This window comes from Amblyomma maculatum, chromosome 1 (genome assembly GCF_055883805.1).
Source record: "Amblyomma maculatum isolate TAMU_Amacu chromosome 1, ASM5588380v1, whole genome shotgun sequence".
Lineage (NCBI taxonomy): Eukaryota > Metazoa > Arthropoda > Arachnida > Ixodida > Ixodidae > Amblyomma > Amblyomma maculatum.
In genome coordinates this window covers 297,986,576-298,012,683 of record NC_139344.1, presented here as the reverse complement: position 1 = coordinate 298,012,683, position 26,108 = coordinate 297,986,576, and the positions used below count along the sequence as shown (strand labels likewise).

General features: G+C 47.1%; 1 protein-coding gene across 3 annotated transcripts in view; it reads right to left on the bottom strand.

Moving 5' to 3' along the window:
- The window catches only part of LOC146206864 (uncharacterized), a 77,885-nt gene that overhangs the window by 45,769 nt on the left and 6,008 nt on the right, over window positions 1-26,108 (bottom strand). For 2 of the 3 annotated variants that reach the window (XR_014704553.1, XM_084591640.1), the window contains exons 1-5: window positions 19,288-19,688; window positions 19,012-19,146; window positions 18,352-18,516; window positions 16,889-17,009; window positions 10,996-11,126 (exon numbers count right to left, since the gene is read on the bottom strand). Coding sequence is in view for 1 of the 3 variants with exons in the window: in XM_084591640.1 (XP_084447766.1) it covers window positions 10,996-11,126; window positions 16,889-17,009; window positions 18,352-18,516; window positions 19,012-19,146; window positions 19,288-19,390 (655 nt within the window). In the remaining 2 variants the exon portion in view is untranslated. Of the gene's footprint in view, window positions 1-10,995; window positions 11,127-16,888; window positions 17,010-18,351; window positions 18,517-19,011; window positions 19,147-19,287; window positions 19,689-26,108 lie in introns of those variants that run through there. The other variant, XR_014704554.1, reaches the window with a different exon arrangement.

Here is a 26,108-nt window from a genome sequence, read left to right as displayed (position 1 = left end):
AACGGCTTGGTAGAACGCCTCAACAGGACCTTGGCCGACATGCTTTCCATGTATGTTTATGTCGAGCACAAAACATGGGACCAAATTCTTCCATACGCAACATTCGCGTATAATACCGCGCAACAAGAAACGACGCGGTTCACTCCGTTTGAATTAATCTTTGGTCGCCACGTAACCACCCCCCTGGATGCTATGCTACCCGTGGACCTCCCTGACAGTGAGGCTGAACTTGACGTCGGTGTCGCCACTTATGTTAAGCGCAGAAGCGCGGCAACTGGCCAGACAGCGTATTCACCGCCAGCAGCTGATCGATGCTGACCGCTGCAACCCTGGACGCCGCTACGTTACCTACAACCCGGGCGACTATGTGTGGATCTGGACGCCCGTTCGTCACCGCGGGCTGTTCGAAAAGTTACTGCGCCGCTACTTCGGCCCTTACCTTGTTGTCTGCCACCTCAGCGACGTAACGTATGAAGTTGTACCAGCCTCGCCGGCTCATTCATCGCACAACGGCAAGCGCAGTGACGTTGTGCATGTGGTGCGGATGAAGCCCTACTACGAGCGAACCCCCGACTGACTTTCAGGCTGCATGTAGCCTATCCCGTGATGCCAGACTATTGGTGTAACTCTTGAACGCTTTTTCTTCCCGCTCTTCTGTCTGACGGTAACACCGCATCGGGGCGATGCTTCAGAGGAGGGGGCAGTCACACGTGCATTAGAGCTAGAAGAAGAAGGAGCGAAATGGGACGAAGTAGAGGACGTTGAAGTGCCCGCCCGTTCCTATTGCCCGCGTTCCTGATTCAGCTATCTCGGTGCCCTCGTTCAGCGCAGCAATTCTTTAATGTAACAACCGTTACAATATAGAATTTCCAATGGACTCGATAACATTTGATTACTGTGAATATTAACTCTAAAATATTGTTACGCCCTTAGCGTCGCGACCGAGACATTCTAGCCGGTTCAGTACGCTAGGTACACACGGCCAGCGGGAACGACACAGGTGCCGCAAGACAAAGGTCGAACGGGCGCGCACACTTCTTCCTCTTCCTTCTTTCTTTCTCCGTGCTCTGTTTGAGAACAAGTCCATAACACTTCCCCCGTCGCAGGCGAAGCCCTCCGGGCGAGTCAATTGTCAGCACGAGGATGACAGGGTTTCAGACGCGCGACGTGGGCAAGCTCAGTTCGTGAAGAACGTCAGCCACTTTTGGTAAGGCGCGCAATCCGATAGGTGAGGTCACTAATTGCCTCGAGGATAACATAGGGACCGATATAGTGCGCGAGTAGTTTCTGACTTAAGCCACGCTTCCTTAGTGGACGTCAAAGCCAGACCATCTCGCCAGGGAGGTAGGTGACGTGGCGATGGTGGTCATCGTAGCGGGATTTTGAGCGCTTTTGTGAGGCGAGAGTTCTCAGGCGGGCTATCCGGCGGGCTTCTTCAGCCCGGCAGAGGATCTCAGCAATCCCAGGATCGTCGTCTGTGGAGAACGGGAGGATGGTGCCGAGGATGTGTCGAAGAGACCGGGCATAGAGGAGAAAGAATGGACTGTAACTTGTTGTTTCCTGTTGGGCGGTATTGTATGCGTATGTTATAAATGGTAGCACAGAGTCCCAGTCCTTGTGGTCGGCGGCGACGTACATTGAAAGCATGTTGGTGAGTGTCCGGTTGGTTCGCTCGGTCAACCCATTTGTTTGCGGATGATACGGGGTAGAATGTCGGAAATGCGTTTGGCACAAACGAAGGAGTTCTTCGACAACATCAGCGGTGAACTGACGCCCTCGGTCGCTGATCAACACTCGGGGAGGCCCATGGCGCAGTATAACAAAGTGCAGCAGGAAGAGGGAGAGTTGGTGTGCAGTAGCCGATGGAAGGGCTGCCGTCTCACAGTAACGAGTGTGGTAATCAGTGCAGATGACGATCCAGCGGCTGAAAGAATGAGACTTGGGAAAGGGTCCCAAGAGGTCTACCCCGACTTTCTCAAAAGGGGATCTTGGAGGCGTCACCGGATGAAGGAGACCAGGAAGAGTGCCGGCGGGGCGTTTGTGACTCGCACACTGAGCAAAGCTAGCCACATACTTCTCAGTGGTTTCACGCATCCGAGGCCAGTAGAAACGTTCTTGGATGCGATAGAGCGTCCGCGCAATCCCAGGTGTCCCGAAGTGGGGTCGTCGTGCATAACACGCAAAACAAAGGAGCGTAGGCTGACGGGCACCACCAGAAGGTAGCGGAGACCAGTGGGAGAATAGTCCTTTTTGTACAAAAGACCACTCCGTATACAATAGGGACTGGAAGCTGTAGGGTCCCCTGCAGCGGTAAAGAATGGTTGGAGATTCTCATCTTTCCTCTGCTCAGTGCGGAACGTACGGGTATCGGGGAATGGAGGTAAAACCGCAGCGATGTAATGATCAAAATTGTTGGCGTCACATTCCGTTCTGGAAAGCGGTAAATGTGAGAGACAGTCCGCGTCAGCGTGCCGGCGTCCACTCTTGTACGAAACTGTGTAATCAAACTCTTGTAAACGGATTGCCCACCGTGCAAGACGGCCAGATGGGTCACGGAGATTTATCAGCCAGCACAGGGAATGATGATCAGTGACCACTGTGAAAGCCGCCCATATAGATAACAGCGAAACTGCTGAACGGCGAAAACTACCGCGAGGCATTCCTGCTCAGTGATTGTGTAATTGCGTTCAGGTTTGCTTAAAGAACGACTGGCGTAAGCAATAACATGTTCCTTGTCGCCGTAACGCTGAATCAGCACAGCACCAATGCCAACACCACTGGCGTCCGTGTGCAGTTCCATTGGAGCAGAACGGTTGAAATGCCGGATAATCGGATGTGATGTTAGTAAAAACTTGAGGTGGCAAAAAGAAGAGTCACACTCTGATGTCCACTCGAAGGGAGCGTCTTTGTGGAGAAGGCACGTAAGCGGGTTAGCGATGTCAGCAAAACAGGGAATGAAGCGGCGGAAATATGAGCACAGTCCTAGGAAACTTCGGAGTTCCTTCACGTTCTGAGGTGTTGGAAACGATGCAACGGCCGCGGTCTTTTGATGGTCAGGTCTGACGCCTTCACGATCGACGAGGTGTCCTAGTACCAAAATCTGACGCTCACCGAAGCGACACTTCTTCGAATTAAGTACTAGACCGGCGTTTTTGAAGCAGTCCAGCACGAGAGCGAGGCGTTCATTGTGCTCATTGAATGTCCGGCCAAAAATGACGACATCATCGAGGTAGCACATACATATTTGCCATTATAGTCCCCGTAGGATAGCGTCCATAAATCTCTCGAAAGTTGCAGGAGCATTGCAGAGCCCGAAAGGCATTACATTAAATTCAAACAGGCCATCGGGTATGACAAAAGCTGTTTTTTCCTTGTCGTCAGGGTGCATAGGGATCTGCCAATATCCCGATTGCAGATCGACGGATGAAAAATATGATGCTGAGAACAGACAATCTATGGCGTCATCGATCCGGGGAAGGGGATACACATCCTTCTTTGTTGCAGCATTCAGACGGCAATAGTCGACGCAAAAGCGCCATGTACCATCTTTCTTCTTCACCAGAATTACAGGAGCGGCCCAGGGACTGCATGACTCTTGAATAACACCCTTTTCCAGCATATCCCAAACCTGCTCACTGATGGCCTGGCGTTCTGTTGGTGACACTCTGTATGGCTTCTGTCGAATTGGGTGTGAGTAGCCTGTGTCAATGCGATGCCGAGTATGTGTCACGAATGCACCGTAAGCCGCTAGGCTCCGAAAAATCAAAGATGGAAGAATACTTGACCAGTAAGGCCTCCAAAGCGTCACGCTGGTCCCTGGTTAGAGAGCGGCTGATCATCTGATGCAGTTGTGAGTCAGGGGCTGGAGCGGCAGCACATTCGCCAGGTGCATCAGTAACCAAAGCCACCGACGGGGCATTGTCTTGGCTGCACGTCGCAATCTTCATATTCACAGGCAAAACTACTGGTTGCAAAGAACAATTAATGGCCCACAGCCGTGAGCAGCCCTTGACCACCGAAAGTAGGCAATGAGGAACCAGAATGTATTTCTTTGCACAGTTAGAATGAAGCGGTGCCACTGTAGCGTCGAAGGTGTAGGAAGCACGGCTAGGGCACAAAACTGGGATGCACACCATAGACAGGGCTGGCACATTGGTATCCTCTGTTACGCAGAACACATCCTCACGCACACGTGGCTTCTCTAAGAGTCCAGAAGGAAGGGAGCCATCAACGCAGAGTTCCCCAGAGCGGCAGTCGACCGTAGCACCACACATTCTCAAAAAGTCAATACCTAGAATTATGTCATGCGTGCATCCCGAAAGCACTGCAAACTCCGCTGCAAATACCGTTCCACCCAGGGACACCGAAGCACTACACATTCCCAGGGGACACAACACCTCACCACCCGCGCCATGAAAATTCACATTTCTGTCCCAAATAAACATAAGTTTGCGTCCTAACCACTTCTTAAACGATAAACTCATTATTGAAATGGTTGCCCCGGTATCCACTAAAGCCATTGTCGCCACACCATCCACAAGCACATAGACCGTGTTCTTTAACATAACAACAGATGGAGGAATTTCTTCAGGCAGCGCACAGTCTCCAACGACCTGACCTCCAGCGGCCGCGCTGACTAGTTTTCCGGCAAAGGTGATGTCGACCGCCGCCGTGGCCGTGGTGACGGAAAGCGGCACGCAGAAGAGGCAGGTGGTGGTGAGACACTTCGGCCGGAAGCAGGAGAGTGGCTGCGCGGTCCAATGGTCTGGGGATATTCATACGAAGATGGGCGCCATTGCCAATTAGAGTCGTAGAAATGGTTACGTGGCGGAGCATTTTGGACGGGCCGATCGTAACGGGTGAGTGGGCTGCTCCGGTAGTATCGAGCTATGTGCCCCTCAATGCCGCAGCGTCGGCACACGGGGGTTGTGCGACGAAAACCTTGTTCCATGGAGGGCTCCAGGGAGACAGGGCGCATTGGGTAGCGAAACTCATCTTCAGGTCTTCGGGTTGGATGCCGGAAATAGCGAGCAGGTGGTGGTTGAGGATGGTACTCATAGTGCTGATCATAGTGCGACAAGAAGTTAGTCGGGCGCGAGTCGTAGCGAGGAGGGTGACCAGGGCTATCGAACCTTGGCGTCGGGCTGTTGGAGCAAGCGTCCGCGTGAGCTGTATTGATTGAATTCACAACGGGCATCGAGGGGAGCAAGGAGGGAGGCCCTCGAGAGCCGACAACGTCAGAGGGCAAAGATGATGGAGACCGTACAGGGGGCTCAAACCGCTGCAGTTCCTCGCAAACTATTTGCCGGATCGTCGACGACAAGTCCATGAAGTTGTCTTCAACGCTCGCCACACATGGAACGTTGGCGAGCTGCCCAAATTTTGGCGTTATGCGACGAGTCTTCAATGTCTCGAATGTTCGAACATGCTGAATTACATCACAGACGGCGTTCAGGTCACCTTTGGCAATTAGAAAATTATAAACATCATCTGCGATGCCCTTCAGAAGATGTCCTACTTTATCTTCCTCGGTCATATTAGCGCTTGCCGTTTTGCATAGCTTCAGGACCTCCTCTATGTAAGTTGTACATGTTTCCCCAGGTAGCTGAGCTCTGTGCGTAAGCGTGTGTTCAGCTCGCTTCCTTTGTGCAAGGCAGTCGCCGAAGAACTGGCGCAATTCGGTAGCACAACGGTCCCAGGTGGTAAGAGAGTCTTCGTGGTTTTCAAACCAAACAAGAGCGGTATGTGTTAGGAAGAAAACCACGTTTGCGAGCTTAGCGGCGGCGTCCTATCGATTGTAGCGGCTCACCCGTTGGTAGTGGGTCAACCACTCGTCAACGTCCTCGCCTGCCGCTCCCGCGAAAGTCCGAGGCTCCCGATAGTGATGCGAGGAACTGTTCGCTGCGCCCGCAGGCCGGTCTTCAGCCTGGATCACCGCGTCACCACGGGCTGCTTGCGGGTCATTGGCCGATTGCATGGCGCTGGTTTGCGGTTCGAGGCTCGCAAGGCGACGACTCCGGCGAGGCTCCAGTTGTATCGAGGCTGTGTGTAGCGCCAGGGATCGTTACCCGGCTTCTCCACCACAATGTTACACGCTTAGCGTCACGACCGAGAAGTTCTAGCCGGTTCAGTACACTAGGTACACACGGCCAGCGGGAACAACACAGGTGCCGCAAGACAAAGGTCGAACGGGCGCACACATTTCTTCCTCTTCCTTCTTTCTTCCTCCGTGCTCTGTTTGAGAACAAGTCCGTAACAATATTGAAGAACAATAAGTCTACACAGCTTTCATACTATCTAAGAACAGTTTCTTGAGCTTGGTACACTGCCAGAGGACTGAAAGATGGCCAAAGTGCAAAAGTGCGTGTTGTCGGGCTGCACATTGTAGATGAAGTTAGCACAAAACCAAGTCAAGGAAGATACACATACAATGAGGTGGTTCCACTACGTAAAACTTATTATTGATTAGTACTTGCCGCAAAATAATAGAGCATGTCATTTATCCTCATCCGATAAGGTGAAGGCAACTCATTTTTTGCCCTCCTGCAACGTGGCTTTAGACAGTTCTTTTCTTGTGAAACAGAGCTTCTCTGTATGACTAACAACACCCATTCTATTCTAGATCATAGTTGCAAAGTCAGCTGCATTTTCTTTGTAAAGCTTTTGACAAAGTGCCCCATAACCTGCTCCTGTATAAACTTCGAAACTTGAATATTAACCCCAACGTACTGGCATCGATTGAATCTTTCCTAATAAAATTGTTTACAATTTGTGCATTCCAATGGCTGTAACTCTCCCTTAATTCCAGTAACATCTGGTATGCCGTAGGGCTTGGTTCTTTGCCCATTACTTTTTCTTGTCTATATTGACAACCTGCCAACTAATCTTTTCTTTTCTATAAACCTTTTGGTTATGACTGTGCCATTTACCATGTAATTAGGGATACTAATGACATTGAATTATTACAAGCTGACCTGAACACAATCTCCAGCTGGTGTGCTAAATGGCAAATGACCCTAAATGCAGCTAAATAAAAAGGGATCTGCTTCTCACCCCGTAAAACCACAAGTCTTTCAATCTATTATATTCACAAAACGACCTTAGAGCCAGTCCTGTTGTGCAAATATTGTAGCGTTTTTCTAACCCGGATCTCACTTGGAATGATCATGTCAGCCACATTACTTCCGAAACTAATCGCATGCTGGGATATTTAGAGCGAGACTGTTCTAAAGCTTCTTCTTCTGTTAAACTAATGCTATTTAAATATTTGGTGCATCGTAGTAAACATGAATATGCTTCATCAATATGGGACATAATTACAGGAAATTGAGCACAACACACGCAAGAAAGACTAGACCATAGGGGCTTTAATCAAGGGAAAGTAGATCACATATACAGCCTAAAGCGCACAAGGAAGAGAGGCATCAAAGCAAGCGTGACAGAGATGTTTGCTCAGCATCATAAAGGAAAACCAACGTGTCACTGATACAATTCGAACCTGCTCGTTTTATATAGAAGGCTTCTAGAGTTTCACGAGGGGGCGTAGCACAGTTTGTTGAAGAACACACTGATTTACATTATGCCTTCTCCGCTGACGTGGAAGACCTGTTCTATTCAGTGCCGCATCTTGAACTATTTGCGTCTGTAAAAGCATGCATTGACGAAGGTGGAGCTGTGCCTTTTCAAAACGCTGCTGATATTTCGGTTGATAATTTTTTAACCCTTTTAGAATTTTATCTCTGCAGCACTTTCATATCTTTTGACGGGCAACCTTACTTGCAAAAGAAAGGCATCTGCATCGGCTCTTGCATAGCCCCTATACTTTGCAACGTCTGTTTACAATTCATCGATCGCTCTTAACACGATTGTTTTAACCATTTTAATAATGACAAGGTTTTAAAGTGTTCTGCTACATGGACGACCTTTTCATTGTTTTAAACAAGCAATGCGCTCTGTCGACGAAGACAACGGTTAACAGATTTTTAGATAATTTTAGGAAACTTGGAAAAGGGCTAAATTTCACTTTTGAACTACCGGATAACGGCATGCTTCAGTTTCTTGACTTGCGTTTGAAGTTTTTGGATGGGCGCATATGCTGGGCTTATTCCCCTGGTGCGCAAAAGGGTCTCTTGCCGCATGATTCTGCCCACTTAGAGGTAGTGAAAAGGGCATCGACACCCTCTGCTTGGAGTTATCACTCCGGAAGTCATGCGTACATAAGATGCGAGCCAGCTTTAATAACCAATTGTACAGGCTTGTTGAAGCCGGCTTCCCTGAGCCGGTCTTAGTGGCAGTGGCGGAAACACTTCTGAAGATGAAAGCTGGTGCGAGCAAGAATCAACTGGCAGGAAAAGAAAGGCCTGTTGTGGTTCCATACATCTACAAAGTTTCTCATGGCCTCAAAAAAGTGGAAAACCGGTTTAATGTACCGGTGGTATTTTCTTCCCCCCGCAAGCTTGCCCAGCTAAGCAAACATGCAAAATCCAAAACATGGTTGGTTGTCAGAAAAGGCAGTTTGCAAAGTGCGCCACCAGTGTCGCCTATGAAATACCACTGTCTTGTGGAAAATCATATATTGAACACACGGGACGTTGCGTGAAATAATGAGGGTGAGCAACTTGTTTTGCCCTGTAGGGCTTGCACCAATTGTGTACCACAGTTCTGGCAGAGGCAGGCATCAGATGGCTCGTGAAAAAGCCTTCTATATAAAACAAGAGGTTTTCCTTTATGATGCTGAGCAAACATTTCTGTCACGCTTTAGGCTATATATGTGAGCTACTTTCCCATGGTGCGCTCAATTCCCTGTAATTATGTCTGACAACCAACAGCTCTTAAGGTACAATATGGGACCCTATTGAAGCAGCACAAAACTGCACAGCCCGTTTTATCTGTTGCAATCAGACACAAACTCACAAAGAATGAATTATCACTACCGCACCTTGACATGTGTACGAAGGTGCACGAGAACAATTATCTGCAAAAAGCTCTGTTCTTCCCACCCACCTAAATCTCATCCCATATTGACCATCTGCACAAAGTCGGCATCCGACTTTGCCGCATTACAGCTTATCTTTTATCCCCAGGACATCACTGGAGTGGAACCACTTGCTAGCCACTTTGCTTGCTACTAACAATACCGAAGAATTCGAGAAGAATTAACGGGAACACTTCACGGTAAATTAGACACTTTTTATTTTTCTTCACTTTATGATACTGCACATCAATGATGCTGATTTCTTCTACGCGCTTTCTTGTTTTAAAACTATTTATGCAATGTTATTATCAACTTGTTTTGCCCCTAATTGATGTTACAGCTACTGTGGTGATTTTCAGTCGTAACCTTCTCTACCATACCTTGCATAGCTTTGCTTTTTTTTTTTGCTTAAGTTTATTGCAACCTCGATATCTTTTAAACATTATGTAGTCTGCATTTTTCTTTACCCTGCTAATCTTGTATAACGATACTGCAGAGTGTTTTTCTTACTTATACAGTAGCCAACCAATTTTTCAAACTCCAATAATTCGGACTTCATTCAGGAACCACCACGTACCCCATAGGAACGTGTACATTCTCACGACTGATATTTCGGACCCTATGGTGTCCAAAAGTTCAATTTTTTGGACCAAATTTGGCGCAAACAATACTGTGCAGACCGTCTTTTTGGCCAAAGGCTTTTTTTCGGTATGAAATAGACGCAAGCAGACATTATCGCAAACAACCTGGTTTTGTGTGGCCGTGAAAGCTTAGGCGAAGTGAGTCATTTGGACGGACTAGCTTAATTGGCTCATTGTGCATCGCTGCCGTTGGAGGCAACGGCAATAAGAGAGTGCTCGGCCTTGTCACTGCGGTAGCCTAGAGTGCGCAATTGGACGGAAAACTGGAGCATACGCACTGTCCGCCGCAGCACGCTCCGACGCCGCTGCCTGCGCGAGGAGGGGGCAGTGCATTCACGTCTCGTGAGTTCCACCTCGTGGTCTTTGCTACCGTCGTTAACCATAGAAACAGAGACTGAATGTTATTGCATTTGTGTGCGGCATGAGCATGACCTGCAGTTGCGTCACAATAAGTGACATGACGAAAGCATGACTGGCCAAGATATTCTAACTGGAGGGCTATAGTGGTTACAGCTTAGCACGATCCACTTTTACGGGGCATGCGGTGACTGCCTTGAGCGAGTCGCTTGCTTCCCAGAAGCCCGCACACATCGGCACCCACACCGGCAGGTCGCGCTGGCGCATGCAGAAGCTGATCACAGTAGCGTTATTATTGACATGGGAAGCAGTGAAGTTTGTAATTTGTAAAACTGAGTTTTCGTAGTAAAGTGATTTTTTTTAAGTTCACGAATTATTCGGACCATTTCCTGGGTCCCACTGATAATGGAAAATAGCGCGAAAGTACATGAAGGACAGAAGGAAGTAAGACACGGACAAGCGCTACGCCCCACTGAGTCTGAAAAAACAGTCGGCTACTATATTATATTAAGTAACCTTCTGTGCATTGTTAATTTGTGCAAAAAGTTGTACAGCCCACTCCCTCTCTATGTAATGTCCTCTCCGTGAGCCATGGCGGAATGTGAAATAAATAAATAAATTTGCACAGTGTCGCCAGTCTCATTACTTTTTCAATACACCTCATAATTAGTTTTATCGCACAAAAATGCACGCCAATTTTCCAACACACTGCCATATCTAAACCTCCATTAAGTGTATTCACAGCAACTCAAGCTGGACAGTCCCATCGGAAAGTATCAACATTATGTATGGACGATATCAGCCAACACACAAGTGAGACTAGGCATACGAGACCAAACCAGTTGTCAGAAGTTTACACACCTTATCTGAAGCCAACATTATCTCAGCTTAGCCTGAAACTCAGCCTGAAAGTGTGCTACCAGGAAATAAATGTCATTTTGTTTAGTCAAGGAAATCCATACGCTTAAGTACAAACTCTTCAAACAACTGAAATACTGTTATTTTTAAACCATGAGCACGCACCGTTGCATGTGGGGACCCGGAAAGGAATGATGTCTGCATATGGCTGGAGCATATGATTGAGGTTCAGCACTACCGACTCCCGTGGGTCCTGTGGTTCGCCAGACCGGAAGGGGCCTGAACGCTGCTTAATTCTACAGAAGAGGTGAAAGCACATGACTATAAAAATAACACTTGTGCAAAGTAACTACAGAGTTCAATGCAATGTTTCTGTACAGTAAAAACGTGGCAGTTTAATGCTTCTATCACAGCAATAAAAATTTCCCAGGTAAGTTTATCTGGCTCTAGATGTCAGCTCAGCCATAATAATGTCAATTATAATGTTTACTTGCAGCACTGGTATATTAAATGATCAACCACACCACCTAGGAAAAACTGCCCTTGCACAATCACCAGTACCAACACACCATAGCAAAATTGATTAACTGTGTGTGCAGCGTGGTGCTATACAGCAGCTTGTTACATGATTCATAGCCAAGGATCAGTACCTGAGAGGAAATGGGTTAACAGTGTTCACACTCCATCCCACAGTTCAAGAGACCAGTGAAAGTATCAATTGGGGACCACTTCAAAGTGGCCTTTTCAGTAAGGACTTTGAACTGACTGCCAGAAAGATACAATTTCTTAAGTCACAAATGTGCCCTTTGCTGCAGGACAAACACAGCTGAAATCTAAGAATAAAAATGCCCCATTTTAAATTTTTTTTACATGCAGCTGCATTGAAATGATGACACAACGGAGGCTAAAATGTGGCAAAGAGCTTGCAGTGCATTCAGGCAGGACTTAAATGTGGAGGCAGCCTGGTGCAAGCCTGGCTTCATACCACTTGTGAAACTTGTTTTGCCTCTTGGACAACTCAGTAAAAGGAAACAAGGTTGGGATGCATATATATACGAGATAAAAGCCAAAAATTATCAAGTTTAGCAGGCAGAAAACAAAAAAAAATTTCTACCCAAAGCAGCAACAAGTGCAGGCTAAAGAATGAAAATATTTATTCTGTGATTTTGTGGTGACCTAACAAATTCTGAATTGCACAACGGCCACATATTCAATCTACATATTGTGGGGTTCGGGCTTTCCATTGTAGCCTTTAGCAGCCGCCACCCGCTCTCATGTTGTTCTCCTCTTTCTCCCGCCTCTGACAGCGGAGAGGTGTTGGGACAACTTGTCACTGTCGCTCGACCACAGCTCCACCCCGGCATCTCAATGGCTTTTTCTCATTGGCACCTTTTGGCAGGAACACGGCACCGCTTCGACGGCCACGCTCGCCCGACTGTCTGAGCAAAGCTGAGAGAGAAACCACTCCCAGACATTGCAAGGTGCGTACGCTACTGTTCTTGTCCGCCGACCTTTGTCTGCGCAGAACAGTGCGTACTCGGGCTCACCCACTCTGGGCCGTACCTGAGAGCGCACCTCGAGCCTGTCAATCGTGATGCAACGATCGGTGATAGGCGTACCTTGCGGTGGTTGCCCACACTCTCTCAAAGAGGCCCTTTGGTCACCGCGAGAGAAGGATCACAGCATGCCACTGCGTGCTTGCGGCGCACATTGCTCGTGCGCGCAGCAAAGCCTTGCTCCTTGCGCGCTCCCGGGACGTGGTGACTGAGTGTTTGTGTGTATTGCTGGAGGATGACGTTCAATAAACGTCTCATTTGTGAACTTGGAGGCTTGTGTCCTTGCAGCCAAGCGCTCTCCTCCCTGCAGAGGTTGAATGCGCACTGCAGTGTTTCAGTGTGTGCGTGGTGACAGCTGATCAAGGCTTCGGCTCGTGCGAAGCTCGAACCCATGGAGGTTAGTGGCCGATGCCCACGTAGTAACCACAATCATTAAGCCTAAGTCTTGAAATATGCTACAACTCTTTCCTGCACCCTGTAAGCAAGGTTATGTGCAACATGTTCGGTGTCCTGTGTCAAACTTGAAGCGAATAGCAAAAAAAGCTTGAACAGAGCAAGCACAGGTAAACTAGTATTCATTCGAACTTTACCAAGTGCACTACCCATGATTATGCTTGGCCACACTGCTGGACTTTTGAATAGGGTGGCGCCGCCTCATGGTGGCCAAAAGAAAATAGCGGCTCACATATCTCGCAGGCTTTCTATGTAGACTTGTGGTTCTTTCTGCTTCTTCGTGAGCATTAACAAACTCGTCATGTATCATGGACATCACTGCAAACTGGCAATAGCCTAACATTAAAAAGTGCTGCGGCTGTCTTCCAGCGAAATGTTCAAAGCATGCGGCACTGTCTTCCGTCTCGAAACATCGTCACCGCCGCTACTGCCACGAACAAGTTAACAATTTGACTGTTCGACTCTACTGCTGTTTTTCACAGCCGCACGAAATGGGGCTAGGGTATGGTTGGTACGGTCGATCTGGTGTATGCATGCACAGATTCAACAGAACTGCCATTTGCGCAATGCAGGCCACTCCGCTCAAAGCTGAAAAATATAGAGTACAGCCAGCTATGTGCACGTTTATTTGTGATCGCGAGAGAAACCGTCAGTTGTGCTACTGTTTTCGGCAGCTGCACAAGTATAAAAACTGCACATATGTCAAGCAATGAAAGGCGAGGACAAACCAGAGCTCACTTAAAACGCTTGCTATCTCATTGAAAGCGGCCATTCACTTTCAAGCGAAAACAGCAGAAGATGGCATTTGGCACATATTTAGAATTACTAAGCTGATCATTAAATACACTGCACATTCCTGAGCTGGCACTGCGCTTCTAATATGCAAAGTTCCACTATGGCAGCAGGCAAAAACTCTGGCTCAAGAGCTGCCAGCACACAAGTTAAAGGTGATCTGAGCAGTAAAATGAGGTCAGCGTGCTTTCACTGATATCTGTACCTAACGACAAACAATGAAACTCCTGCTGTGGCATAATTCTAACGTTTCTGCAGTCCCAGCTACAGCTTTCTGTGAGACTTTCCAGTATATGGACTCTGCATACCCAAACATTAGGAGCGCGACTTATCAGTTAAACGGGGCGTAAAAGGCAAAAACCAGTGCAGGATCAACATACAAGTTCAAGGGCACGTATGCATGAATTGAACGCAAACCGAAGCGGCCCATGCACGGCCAGCACAAGGTGCCTATCTGTAAGCAAGTCTTGCGGGCATCTGTTTTATTTTATGTGTGTACTTTTCTAAACGGCCATTAATCTTGTTTTACGACTAAAGAGGTGGGGTCGACGTTTCTTAGAAGGGAGGCACGTGTCCGTCCCTTCTCTCTGTGTATTTGTGAGTTTTCTATGTTTCTTTAAAGTGTGAGCGTGTCGACACGAAACAGAACACCATCTTTGTGCGGCACAGAGCAGTGCGTAAAAGGGGCGAGACAAACAGTGTGTATTCGAGCGTGTGCACGAGTGGTTTGTTGTGTAGAACCATATTAGGTTTTTTGTGACCAGCCCTTGTACCTTGTGTATATATATATATTACATTTCAATATTTGTAATTCTCACTAGTAGCCCGTCCGTCTACCTTTTTGTACATTCATTTTCTTCTGTGTTAGCTGTGAATCTAACATATCGGAAGGACCGCTTGTGCCTCAAAGGGCCTATCCCTGTTCCGGATTTTTCTATTCATGTGCTTCAGTTTAGTCGTATGTAACGCTTTCGTAGAGCTCCACAAATTCACACGACACCCACCTGGCTATATCGCCTGGCAGCACGCCGAGGCTTCGCCTTCGATTTCTACACATCTTATAAAGCCTGACATTGGGATATTTATTGCCTTTTTCACATCGCAACAACCCTGAAAGCATTTTCAGCGCCTTAATTTCATTGTAATTCTCATATAACACAAATTGAAGTCGTGTATTTTGTGGTTTCTACATGGTCTCACCAGTTGTAGTTTCTGCGTGGACGTAGGACACCGACCACCGTGGGTTCAAGCGTCGTGTGAGCCGAAGCCCCGGTCAGCCATCACCCCATGCACACTGAAACACTGCAGCATGCACTCAACCCCCACAGGGAGGAGAGCGCTTTGCTGCAATGACACAAGCCTCCAAGTTCACAAAAGACACGTTTATTCAACGCCGTCCTGCAGCGATACGCACATTCCATCACTGCATCCCGGGAGCACGCAGTGGCGTGCTGTGATCTCTCTCTCGTGGTAACCAAAGGGTTTCCTTGAGAAAGAGTGGGCAATCAACGCAAGGTACGCCTGTCGCAGATCGTTGGATTACGATTGAGCTGCGCACTCAGGTACGAACCAGAGCGGGCGAGCTCGAATGCACCCTGGTCTGTGCGGACAAGAGCGTACACACCTTGCAATGTCTCGGAGGGGTTTCTCCCTCGGCCCCGCTCGGACAGTCGTGCAAGCGCGGCCGTCAAAGCGGTGCCGTGTTCCCACCAAAAGGCGCCGATGAGAAAAAGCCATTGGGATGCCAGGGTGGAGCTGTGGTCGAGCGACAGTGACAAGTCGTCCAGACACCTCTCCGCCATGAGGCAGGAGAAAGGGAAAGAGGAAAACAAGAGGGAACGGGCGGCGGTCGCGCAAAGGGCAGCCGCAAAAGGCCTGAATCCCACAATTTATATCAACTGCATGCATTCGGATGCAGATGCCAGGGATTTGTGCTACCCAGCAGATGCCTAGAGGGCACTTTTTAGCATCATTCTCGTGGTGCCCCTGGGCAGCAAGCACAAGGCGCCTTACTGTATGTGCCCCTGCAAGTAATAAGCTTTCTCCTATAACCAGGAAGTATCTGCCAGAGATGCAGCTGGAATTTCAGCTTCACTAACAACAGCCAAAAGTTCACAGAGAGTCAGACAGCCACATAAAATTCACCTACAACAACCTCTTGGCATCACAATTTCTCTATCAGGTTATGAGAAATAAGCAAAAAAGGTTTGTCATGCCTACTTCACAGGCAAAAATTGCTAGTCAAACTCCCAGAACTACACCTGGAACAAAACACAAACTAATTACTCTGAACAAAAAGCATTCCAATTAGTTTCCGAACCGTTCCAAAGCATTTATGGAAATTAAGGTGTTTTTTTCGTGGATTACTCTTTACAAGAGTTTTCTCAGCTTGCGTTGAATTCTGGCAAGAGCTAACAAGCACAAAAGTTTTAGTGCTGTATTCAGAAAAATATCTGCACTTTTATGTCCACGCTGCCATATGCTTTCACCCAACTTGCAACAATGGCAACAGAAAGCAGTAACTGCCCTCAGGATTTATGACAGTTAAAGCTGCTACCAATTAAACTCAGCAAAACCACTTTCAATTACAAATAAGCAAGCACTAAACTGTTCCCAACTTTCTTTGAACCTGCTTTGTGACTTCAACCCACCATTCATAGTGCCATCAAGAAAAAATACCACCAGAAGCAAGCTTGTCTCCACAAGAAAAAACAATGTTCTATACTATACCATACAGATTAGGATAAAAAATACAAAGAAATTCAAAGGAAATTCTCAAATGTACCTATGTGCAAGCATTGTTGTTCATAACTAACATGTAACTAATTAACACCTAACAGGCTTAAAGAACTATAAGTACTAATTACTTTTATTTGTATTGAACCTCCTATATAAATTTTGTGGTGCTCGTGTATACATGTGAGGATCATGTAATGCGACAGATGAATTTGCTGAGGGAGTCGCCCAAGAATACTTACGCATTGCAATAAATTCTACATGGTCTCCATGAAGTATCAAGTGCCTCATCTTTTTGCAAAAATGAGTGACTCGACTTCACTGCAAATCAAAGTGATGCTATACTCGCGGACAGCTTTCTTCAGAGGAAGCTAGGCAGGAAAGGGGAGGAGACACGCTTTTGTCACTGTGCCTTGTCTGCAGTTGAATGAGGTAGCCCACTCTCCGTGGGATGGGGTCCTTCCCTTTCCTGCCTTCACTGTTGAGCCACAAAACGAGTATAGTTAGCACTGAAGCCTTACCTGAGAAGCTGGACTATACCTGCACAGCAAGCCACAAGTGCAAGGCCTGCTGCCAAACAACCCATCACAATGGGAACAGTGTCTCTACTGTCAAACAGGGGTGTTCCAAATGCATTGGGTACTGTGAGAGAGGTCACAAACAGCAGTGCTCATTTCTAAACATAAGGCAGACAGTACAGAGCCACAAGAAAATTGCTCATTAGCAAACAGACAAGAGAAGTCAAACAGCTACAACGCAAAGCTATACAGCTTTCCCAGAAACTCCGTAGTGGAAGAAAAATTCATCCGAGTTAAGGACAGTAGCTCTACCAACTGAGCTAACGATGAGAGCGAATTGATCCAACAGCTTGAAGCAGAATGGTGTTTGTACAATGTTTCCAAGAATTCCTTAAGGTGGAGTAGATTTGCAATAAGGAGCATTTAATCATAAGTATTCACCTCCATGTGGCTGATCTTGAGTGAATGCTAATGAGTAATTACTCCATAAATCTATTCCACTATGGGGGAATCCCAGAATAGACACAGTGTGCACATCATTCACACCAGCCTGGCTACTGAATATTTTTACAGAAGAGACAACTATAGCTGAGAATTCCGTTTTAATTACCACAGCCTCATTACTGCCACGAAAATATGCACAACAAAGAACGGTTTGGTTTGTACGGCTTAATTTCCCAAAGCAACTCAGGCTATGAGAGACACCGTAGTGGAGGACTCCAGAAATTTTGACCACTTGGGGTACTTTAACGTGCACTGACATAGTACAGTACACGGACGCAACTATTTTTCGCCTCCATCGAAACGCAGCCACCGGCAGTCGGGATTGAACCTGGGTACTTCAGCACAGTATTCAGGCATCTTAACCACTGCACCACCACGGTGGGGCCACAACAAAGAAATATGGCAACATCAAATGACTGCTTCATGCCAGGCAGTGCAAAGTGAGAACAGCTGTACACATTCCCATGAAACACTGCAAAAATTTTGCAGGCCTGTAAACTATGAGAAATGTACATCTAGTGCCTATAACATGCTATTGAATGTAATCTTGCCAAGGGTATAACTCTCACACAAAATCCCTGAAAGCCTATATTATAACCAGATTCTGACCACACATTTTTTCCTGCACCTAACTAGCTGACTAATACAAAGCCAGGCACCCAAGAACAGTGCAAACCCAACCTAATACAAATACCAAGATTTCAAACAATTTATTAATAAAAAATGCAGAAATCACAGTGCACAAATACACAGTATAGAGCATAAATAGGTGGAGATCTGAAATTTAGAATCCATATTATGGTATGCTGCGACCCAATCCAATTAGGTACCAGGAATTAATGTGTACCTCAAGGGGAGCGAGTCTGAAAGCACTTTAGAGAGTTCCACGTTTAGTGAACAGTCTTGTATCTTGCAATGAAATTTGTGTTTTCAAAAGAAGCGACAGAAAGATGGGCTCTCACTTTCAATGCACCGGGCCTGGTTGTTCAAGTTTTTCATGTTGAAGCCAAACTGACACTGACATATTCTGGGTGGTAACTGGGAACGGCCAAATTCACCACAGTAACTGTGTCGATCATAGGCTATGCACTGCTCCGAAGCTTCACACTCTTCCTTCAGTGCAACAGCTGCGTACAAGCAAGTAACATATCACAGTTAGTTTTGCAAATCCATGCTGCATGGTAGATACATCAGAGCAAATCAGAGAAATTCAAAAGACCTCATCATGAAACAAAAATGATGCCAACTAAGATCAATTAAATTAAACAGCTATAACACACACACACATATATATATTAACTGCGTCCCTGATGGTTCCCTGATCATGGCGCTTCCATAAACAGCTGTATACCAAATAACATTGTCAACTTAGTAACACAGATAGAGAAAAAAAATTACTTCCTAACATCCTCGCTTATTTCCGGCTAAATAGAATAATATAAAATCTAAGGCACAAATGTGACCGCGGGCAGATTATAGTAAATTAAGCCTCAAACATATTTTGCTGCATGGAACTGTTTCGCGCTTGGGAAAAATTCATCTTGCCCTACCCGTTTGCATGCAGAACGGTGATCTTCATGTTCATGCCAACGGCTACGAAGCCGCCACAAAACAAACAGTACCTTCAGTGCAGCGATGTAGGCTGACAACCCAAAGTAATGCGCCCTTGCAGGTGCAGTTGTGGTAGTCCGGATGACACCAAAATTCGGGTCCAAGTAAGCTGCACTGTTCAGACTTGCTACAAAGTTTCCCATAATCTGAAAAACAAAAAAAAAAATCTGTTTCGCACACGCAATGATCCTCTTAAGCTGCCCTCTCGCAGACATTGCCGCGAAACTGACCGTTCACCAAAAGAACGGTGGCCAACGGGTGTGATAAGTTTGGGAAAGGTTAATCACCTGCCGTTGGAGCCGAGTCCGTGCGGTTTTGTACGCTGGACACAACGGGCGACCAAAAGGCCAATACGATAGCCAAGAGGCGGTTTGCTACGCCTACCGCCATTAGTTCGGAACTAATAAACGTAAAAGCGTGTTTCACGGAATATTTATCTTAGGTAGGCTACAGAAGCCAACCCGTATACATAATAAAGCCTGGCTTTACGCAGCCTCATCGCATCATAAAGAGGCGGGCGTACTAATCCGGCACTGCTCCTCGACCGCTTCGTATCCTGCGCGGCGCCTTGCGCCCATTGCGATCTTTTCCCTATACTGTCCCTAATAGGGAAGATACCGATCACCGCGCACTGGGTGCGCCCCAAAACCGGCGCGGTGACCTATGCACCGCGGCGGTGACACCCTGAGAAGAATCAACCATAGAGAAAGAGATTGGCCCAGCGGCCCATTTGACTGTAGCGCACCAAACGGCCGGCGGCAATTACTTCCGGTCTTGCTGAAAGGCGCGCGATTTGAATGCTAGCATGCGTTGCGCCCTTCCCTGCCCTTTTGGCGCATTATTTCGGTTTTACATGGTCTCCTAGTGTTTCTATTTTCAGCATGCATAACATGAAAAATAGATTCCCAGTTCTCTAAACTGGCAATCAACGCAGCTGCGCCACAGTCTTTGCAAAACAGTATTGCAGAAAAGACACCAAGTGCTTTGTGAAATGAACATTTATTTTGCTGCATATAAAACACATGAGATGCAACAGATGTAGAGGAATGCATTGACAAAACTTGGCACACATTAGGCGATGTGCGCAGTACAGAAAAATAAAATACACAACGCGAGAAACAGCACTTAGGTAGAGACAAAAAATAGCATAACGTTGATTTCCGATTTATGGCAAATGATATATGTAACAAAACAGGCATTATACATAAACTACACAGTCCCAGTCGCGGCTACCTTAGCAAGGGTAACTTGTATTGTTCAGGGCAGAGAGGAGTACTAACGCTTGGGGGAAGGCCACACGCGTTCACTCGTACGTCGCATCTGCCGTGCTTCGGCTGCAGCCCGTGGGCCCATGCAGTGCTGTTATTTGAAAAGGAATGAACATGATGCAGAAGGCTGCAATGAAATGTAAGGCCACTGCACCGCGCACACATCTGTGCATGTGGGTGCGTACTGAAGACCTGGTGAACAGCAGTTATGGTCCAGAACAGAAAAGCCGTCATTCGTAAAAATGATACAAAAGCTACTCTTGCAACGTGGTCGGGAAATGCAGGCTAACCGAACCTGTCTGAAAATGCATTTCTATAGTGAATGAAATAACAGCCACTAAACTAACAATATTCCTCAAAAGCGCTGAACAGCTGATCAAGCAATGAAGCTTGCAGCGTAATAAAACAGTTCTCACTTTAACGTTGTCCCGTTAAATGTAACGCGACACCACAAAACTAACCGTTTGCAAAACCGCGGCCGGCGAGCACGCCATGTTGGCTTGCCCTTCATACGCGACTTGTGAAGCGCAGACCGCCGTGCTGAGCTAAACTGCCCGAAATGCCTCGCAGCTGTCGACAAGAATGAAACATTTCTCACTGGTTACCCTGTTAAACGCGACACCACGCAAAACTAGCCGTCCGCAAAACCGCGCCTCACGCCATGTCACGTCACTGCGGCCAGCACGCCTTGTCATGCCTGTTATCTTGCCCTTCACGCGCGACTTTGTGAAGCGCAGTCGCCGCCGTACTGAGCTAAACTGCCTGAAATACTGCGCAGTTTGACAAGAAATTAAGTCAAGAATGCAGCATTTCTCGCCTTCAGCTTCACAGCTGTCTCATTACTGATTCCTTAATTACTTTACACGGCTTTACACATGGAGAGAGCAAAAGATGTAACGTTGTCGAACGTACTTTTTTCCTGACAGCAAAAACGAAAGCGAACTCCTCCAAAGTCCCGGTAGGGTCCCTAGAAATATTGCTAGTCTCTCGTCCACCGGCCGCGGCGGGAGCTGCCGCTGAATGATCGCCGCGGTGGCGCTGCAGTGAACCGGAGTGCGCCACTGCTGACGGAGCAGACGACGCGCGCACCCGTGCGCTTCGAAATGCATTCGCTGCGCACTGCTTGGTGCCTTGTACGAGTGATGCCGCTCTTTAGATTTTTATTTCAGTTTAGTCGTAGTATTGGATTCGCGCCCCAGTTATCTGCATAACGACGGAAACGATTTTTTTTTTGTTGTTGTTGTTGTGACCGATGTTTTGCGCGCATGCCCCGGAGCCGATGGAGAAACGAAGCCGCTTTTTATACCCTATTATCCTCACTGAATACTACCGCGGTGCCGTATTGTAATAACGTCTTCTGAAGGGTTTCTATAAATAATTGCGCTTGCATGAAGGGCTATATTAGACGCACATTCTATGCTCAGAGGACCATATATGTGCGAGAAACAGAGCGCTGTCGTTTTCGTTCACGCTATAATTTCATTTTAACTTCTTGTCAAGTTACAACACGTAAGTAGAACTGGAACCTTTCGGATGCAGGCAAAATTAAAGCACGCAAGATGGAAACCCGAGCCCTGCAAATCGCATCGCGCTTCAGGCAAACTGCTGATAGGCATTCTTTGGTGCTTAGGGAGCCACAATATGCCACCCCGGCCCTTTTCTTGAATTGCGTTTTACAGCCTCAAAACATGCTTTAACAGCCAGCTGCTGCTTGAGAGGAAGGCCACTAACCCTTCTTTCAAACGCTGTCCTTGAAAGGTGTTCATTTTCATTTTTCATTTCATATACCTTTTACCAACTTTGTCACCAATTGTACATTTTTCATACGAAAACCTGCTCGAGACTTGGAAGTCTTTTTATTCTTTACACCCGCCAGACTTGACCGTTTCTTGACAGGGTGTTCTGAGTTAACTTTCGCAAGTATTTGCAGGCTATGCATGCGTGCTGCATCAGAAAGAATGGTACAGTTCGTCGCAAAGTAACGCCCATTGGAGGAGGGAAAGGTCTTTGTCATGCATGGGCTTCAATCCGCAGCCAGGACACAAACTGAGTTTCGCAACGTCCTGAAGAAGATTAATTATCTCTTCTGTTTACTTGATAGCTGCTATCTCCTTCACTTTCTTTGCTCGATGCATACACTGCAGCATTCATGGCAGCTTCATATGTATACAGAACTCGCCGGCTTACGTAGATTGCTTCCGGAGATCCGTCCTCGCTTGAGTGGCATGTGCGAATGTTACTTGTTCATCATCAGAAAGATCGACATTTGTCCGCGTGGTGGTAGTGACAGCCGCTTTCTGCACTCCTGGAGCAGACTCGCGTCACACGTGCGATCCACCGTCATTGTATTCTTCAATCGGCTCACTGCAGGTGCTTTTGGATCAATGCGCTTCTTTTTCTCTGCAGGTCTTCCTGCTGACTGTTTTTGCTCTCTCAATAAGTTGCGCTCATTTTTCTTTTGAGGCAAGGGTTTCGGCGAGTGTTTTGGAACGTCAGGAAGCATTGTCTGGACGGCATCAGTGAGGTAACATCCCGGGGAACCTCAATTAACATTTGCCTGAATCACAGTCTTCTCAATAAAACAGCTAGGGTTCGAAGTGTCGCTCACAAACGACATATACCTTCGTCGAGCACGTACTCTGTCGTCGCGCTTGATCATGATGCGCTCCCACTCTTCTCTGCGTCTTTCGGTGTCCTAAAACAGAGCATATTTCACCTTGAACGAGCGCTACCAGCTCTTGCACCCGCGAGCACAAGTTGAGGTGCAAGTCCTTTATATTGAATAGGACGGCTTATGGCCATAGATGGAGGTAACGTGGACTAGACAGAATCTTTAGTGTTTCCACAGATCATCACTCAAATCAAATTGCTCTGATCAGGCCACTAAGGGAGCCATACTTTGCAAATATTATTTGTGTGCTAGCGTCAGTTCCTAGAAGGCGGTAGGGTTCGAAACACGTGCTGTCACGCTTGTCCCGTTGTGTAGACATGACGCGATCGCACATCCATAAAAAAGGAGCACCAACACACATGCTTGCTGACTTCTGCGGATTCCGGCTCGCGAGCGCAAAGAAGTGCACGTGGTGCACAAGCGCGGTTTAGCAGGGCGCAGACGCGCAGTGCGGCACAACCCTTGCAACCTACACCCCGCTCCGATAACGCTCCGAAGGTGAGCAGCGCCCCCTGCGCTTTCATCCGAGAAGCGGCCAACCGGTTCCATAGGGAACCCCGCTCAGACGGCAGACTAGCAAATACTTCTAGGGTCTCTAGTCCCGGGCACCGACTCCATCACCTCTGCCTGCAGTTTACGAAGAAGCAACAGAATTGTCATCTCAGAGTCATCTTCTCCGACGAAAGAATAGTACAAGCAGAAGGCATAGCAGTCAGCTGATGAGGTTCAACAGTTGAAGAAAAAAGTGAAAATACTGCAGCAGTCCAAACGAAGGTTATCAAAGCGCTGTGACGATTCCAAGAATTTTGTCGATGAACTGAAGAAACAAAAACTGTCATCAGAGAAAGGCCTTGAGGTTTTTGAAGCTACCTTTTCACCTGATATTCAGCAGCGGGACGACCGATGATCGAAGGACTGAAGAAAACTGGATTTTCAGAAAGCATGCTCATTTGCATTCAAAGCGTACGTGACAGCTACTTTTGACACTGGTGGCTACTGGCAAACTCAGGTACTTGCTGACACATATAAGATGTCACAGACCATTTGGAAATATTTTTTGGTTGCGTAAGAGGAAGGGGTGGTTACAATAACAACCCCACTGCCTGTCAGTTCAGAGCTGCATACAAAAGGCTTCTGATACAGACAGAGGTCACCTCATCTGAAGCCGGTACTGCTCTAAAGATCTAGCGACCGTGCTTAACGTGTCAAGCACCGTAACTTATGCCGACAGAGATTACAACGCAAAGGAGATCGTCTGTGCTTGAAGCCTGGGATGACGATCACGACTATACAGATCGCGTGGATCTCCCAAAGAGCCTGTCGGAGTTCGCTCGAGCAGTAGTTCCCTACATAGCAGGGTTTATGGCCCGTAGAGTGCGCGATGCGACTTCATGTGAGGAGTGCTGCATGGCATTCGACCGAGTACCCGGCTTTGGTAGCCGCAAAAAGCCGTCTCGTTGCACCATCCAAGGATGTCGTAAAGATATGTAACATTGCGGAAAAGGGCATATACGACTTCTTCATCATCAGTGCAAAGATGTCAAAACCCTGCATATAAGATGTCAAAGTATCTTGGCAGAAGTGGTGACAACTGTGTTTGAGCAGGCGCTGTTTCGCGAGCTTGAACCAAGAACCTCACCTTTTGGACCATAGCGTAAGTATGTTTCTCTATGTTTGGACTGCGACGCCTCGATAGCTCACTCACGCTGATGATGATGATGATGATAATGATGGATGAATGATAGTGGCTCTGCCCTTTGTATCGGACGGCAGCTTGCGCCGCCTAGCCAAAAAATTAAAAAAGAAATATATTTATCTCTTCCCCATTTTTAGCTTCTAATTCGCCCGTATCTTCCCCCCTCCCTTTTTTTCCTCTCTTTATTCTCTTGACTTTTTCCACCAATCCTCTAACCTCTCTTTTGTTATCAGAACGCGTTCCTCATCCATTCGTCCATCTTCCCCAGCAAATCCCAGCGCTCCCTCCAGATCTGCCGCTTTTTCCGCGGGAAGGGCAGGACGAAGTTTTTGGCACCTTAGAACAACATGTTCCGTTGTTTCCTCCTCAGTTCCGCACGCCGCGCATAATATATCTACTTCCTGAAATTTTTTCCTGTACGTTTTTGTTCTGAGGGCCCCTGTCCTAGCCTCAAACAGCAATGAGCTCCCTCGTGAGTTGTCGAGTAAACTTTCTTTCTTTATATCCTGTTTTCGAGTTCTATACATACCCAATGCTGATTTTCCTTGCATTCTTTCCTCCCACATTTTCCTTTCTGCCTCCTTTACCTGCTTTTCAATGCTGCTGTTTTGCTGTGGTGTATCTCCAAACTCTAGGTACTTAAATCTGAGCTTTCGGGTTCTGTTAGTCCATTTCGTATTCAGGCTTTTCATGAAGAGGTGCTTGTACATTTTTCGTGCCCACCTTGATTCCTCCATTTCGGTTAGTCTCTGATCATATTTTAGTTTGCTAATTGCCTATAACCTCAAATGATGCCCAGCCCATATCTCCCTGGACTCCTTCATTAGGTGTGTTGCCATGTGCTCCCAATGCCAATCTACCTACCTTTCTCTGTCTGATTTCAAGGCCTGACTGTACTTCTGATTTCATGTACAGGACTGCATTTCCAAAAGTGAGTCCTGGTACCATAACACCCTTCCATACCCCTCTAACTACCTCATACCTGTTATAATTCCAGAGGGCCCTGTGTTTCATAATGTCCGAACTCCTTTTCCCTTTGTCTATCGTAATTCTTTCATGCTTTTCTAGGTAATTTTTTCCTTCATTGATCCATATGCCCAGGTATTTATAGCTCTCCACATGTTCAACCTTGGTGCCTTGTATTTCCAGCACGTCCCCCCTTTCATCATTAAATGCGATGATGATGATGCTGATGCGGCCATTCCCCTTTGTAGCGGGGGATCACAAAGTTCTGGATTAGGCCAGGAGAAACGGGTAGAAAAATTGAGGAGTGAGAGAAAATTCTATGCTAAATGTTCGGTCAAATAGTCCGAAGAAGTAAGAAAGAGAGAGAAAGAAGAAATTTAACAGGCTTCTCTGTTGCGCCACCAGTCCTCGAGGCGGTTGTCGTGACGCTGGGGCTATGTCGACCCGGCCTTCACTTGGTAGCGTGCAGAGACTCCGGGTTGAAGAAGGAATGAATCTTCGAAGTTG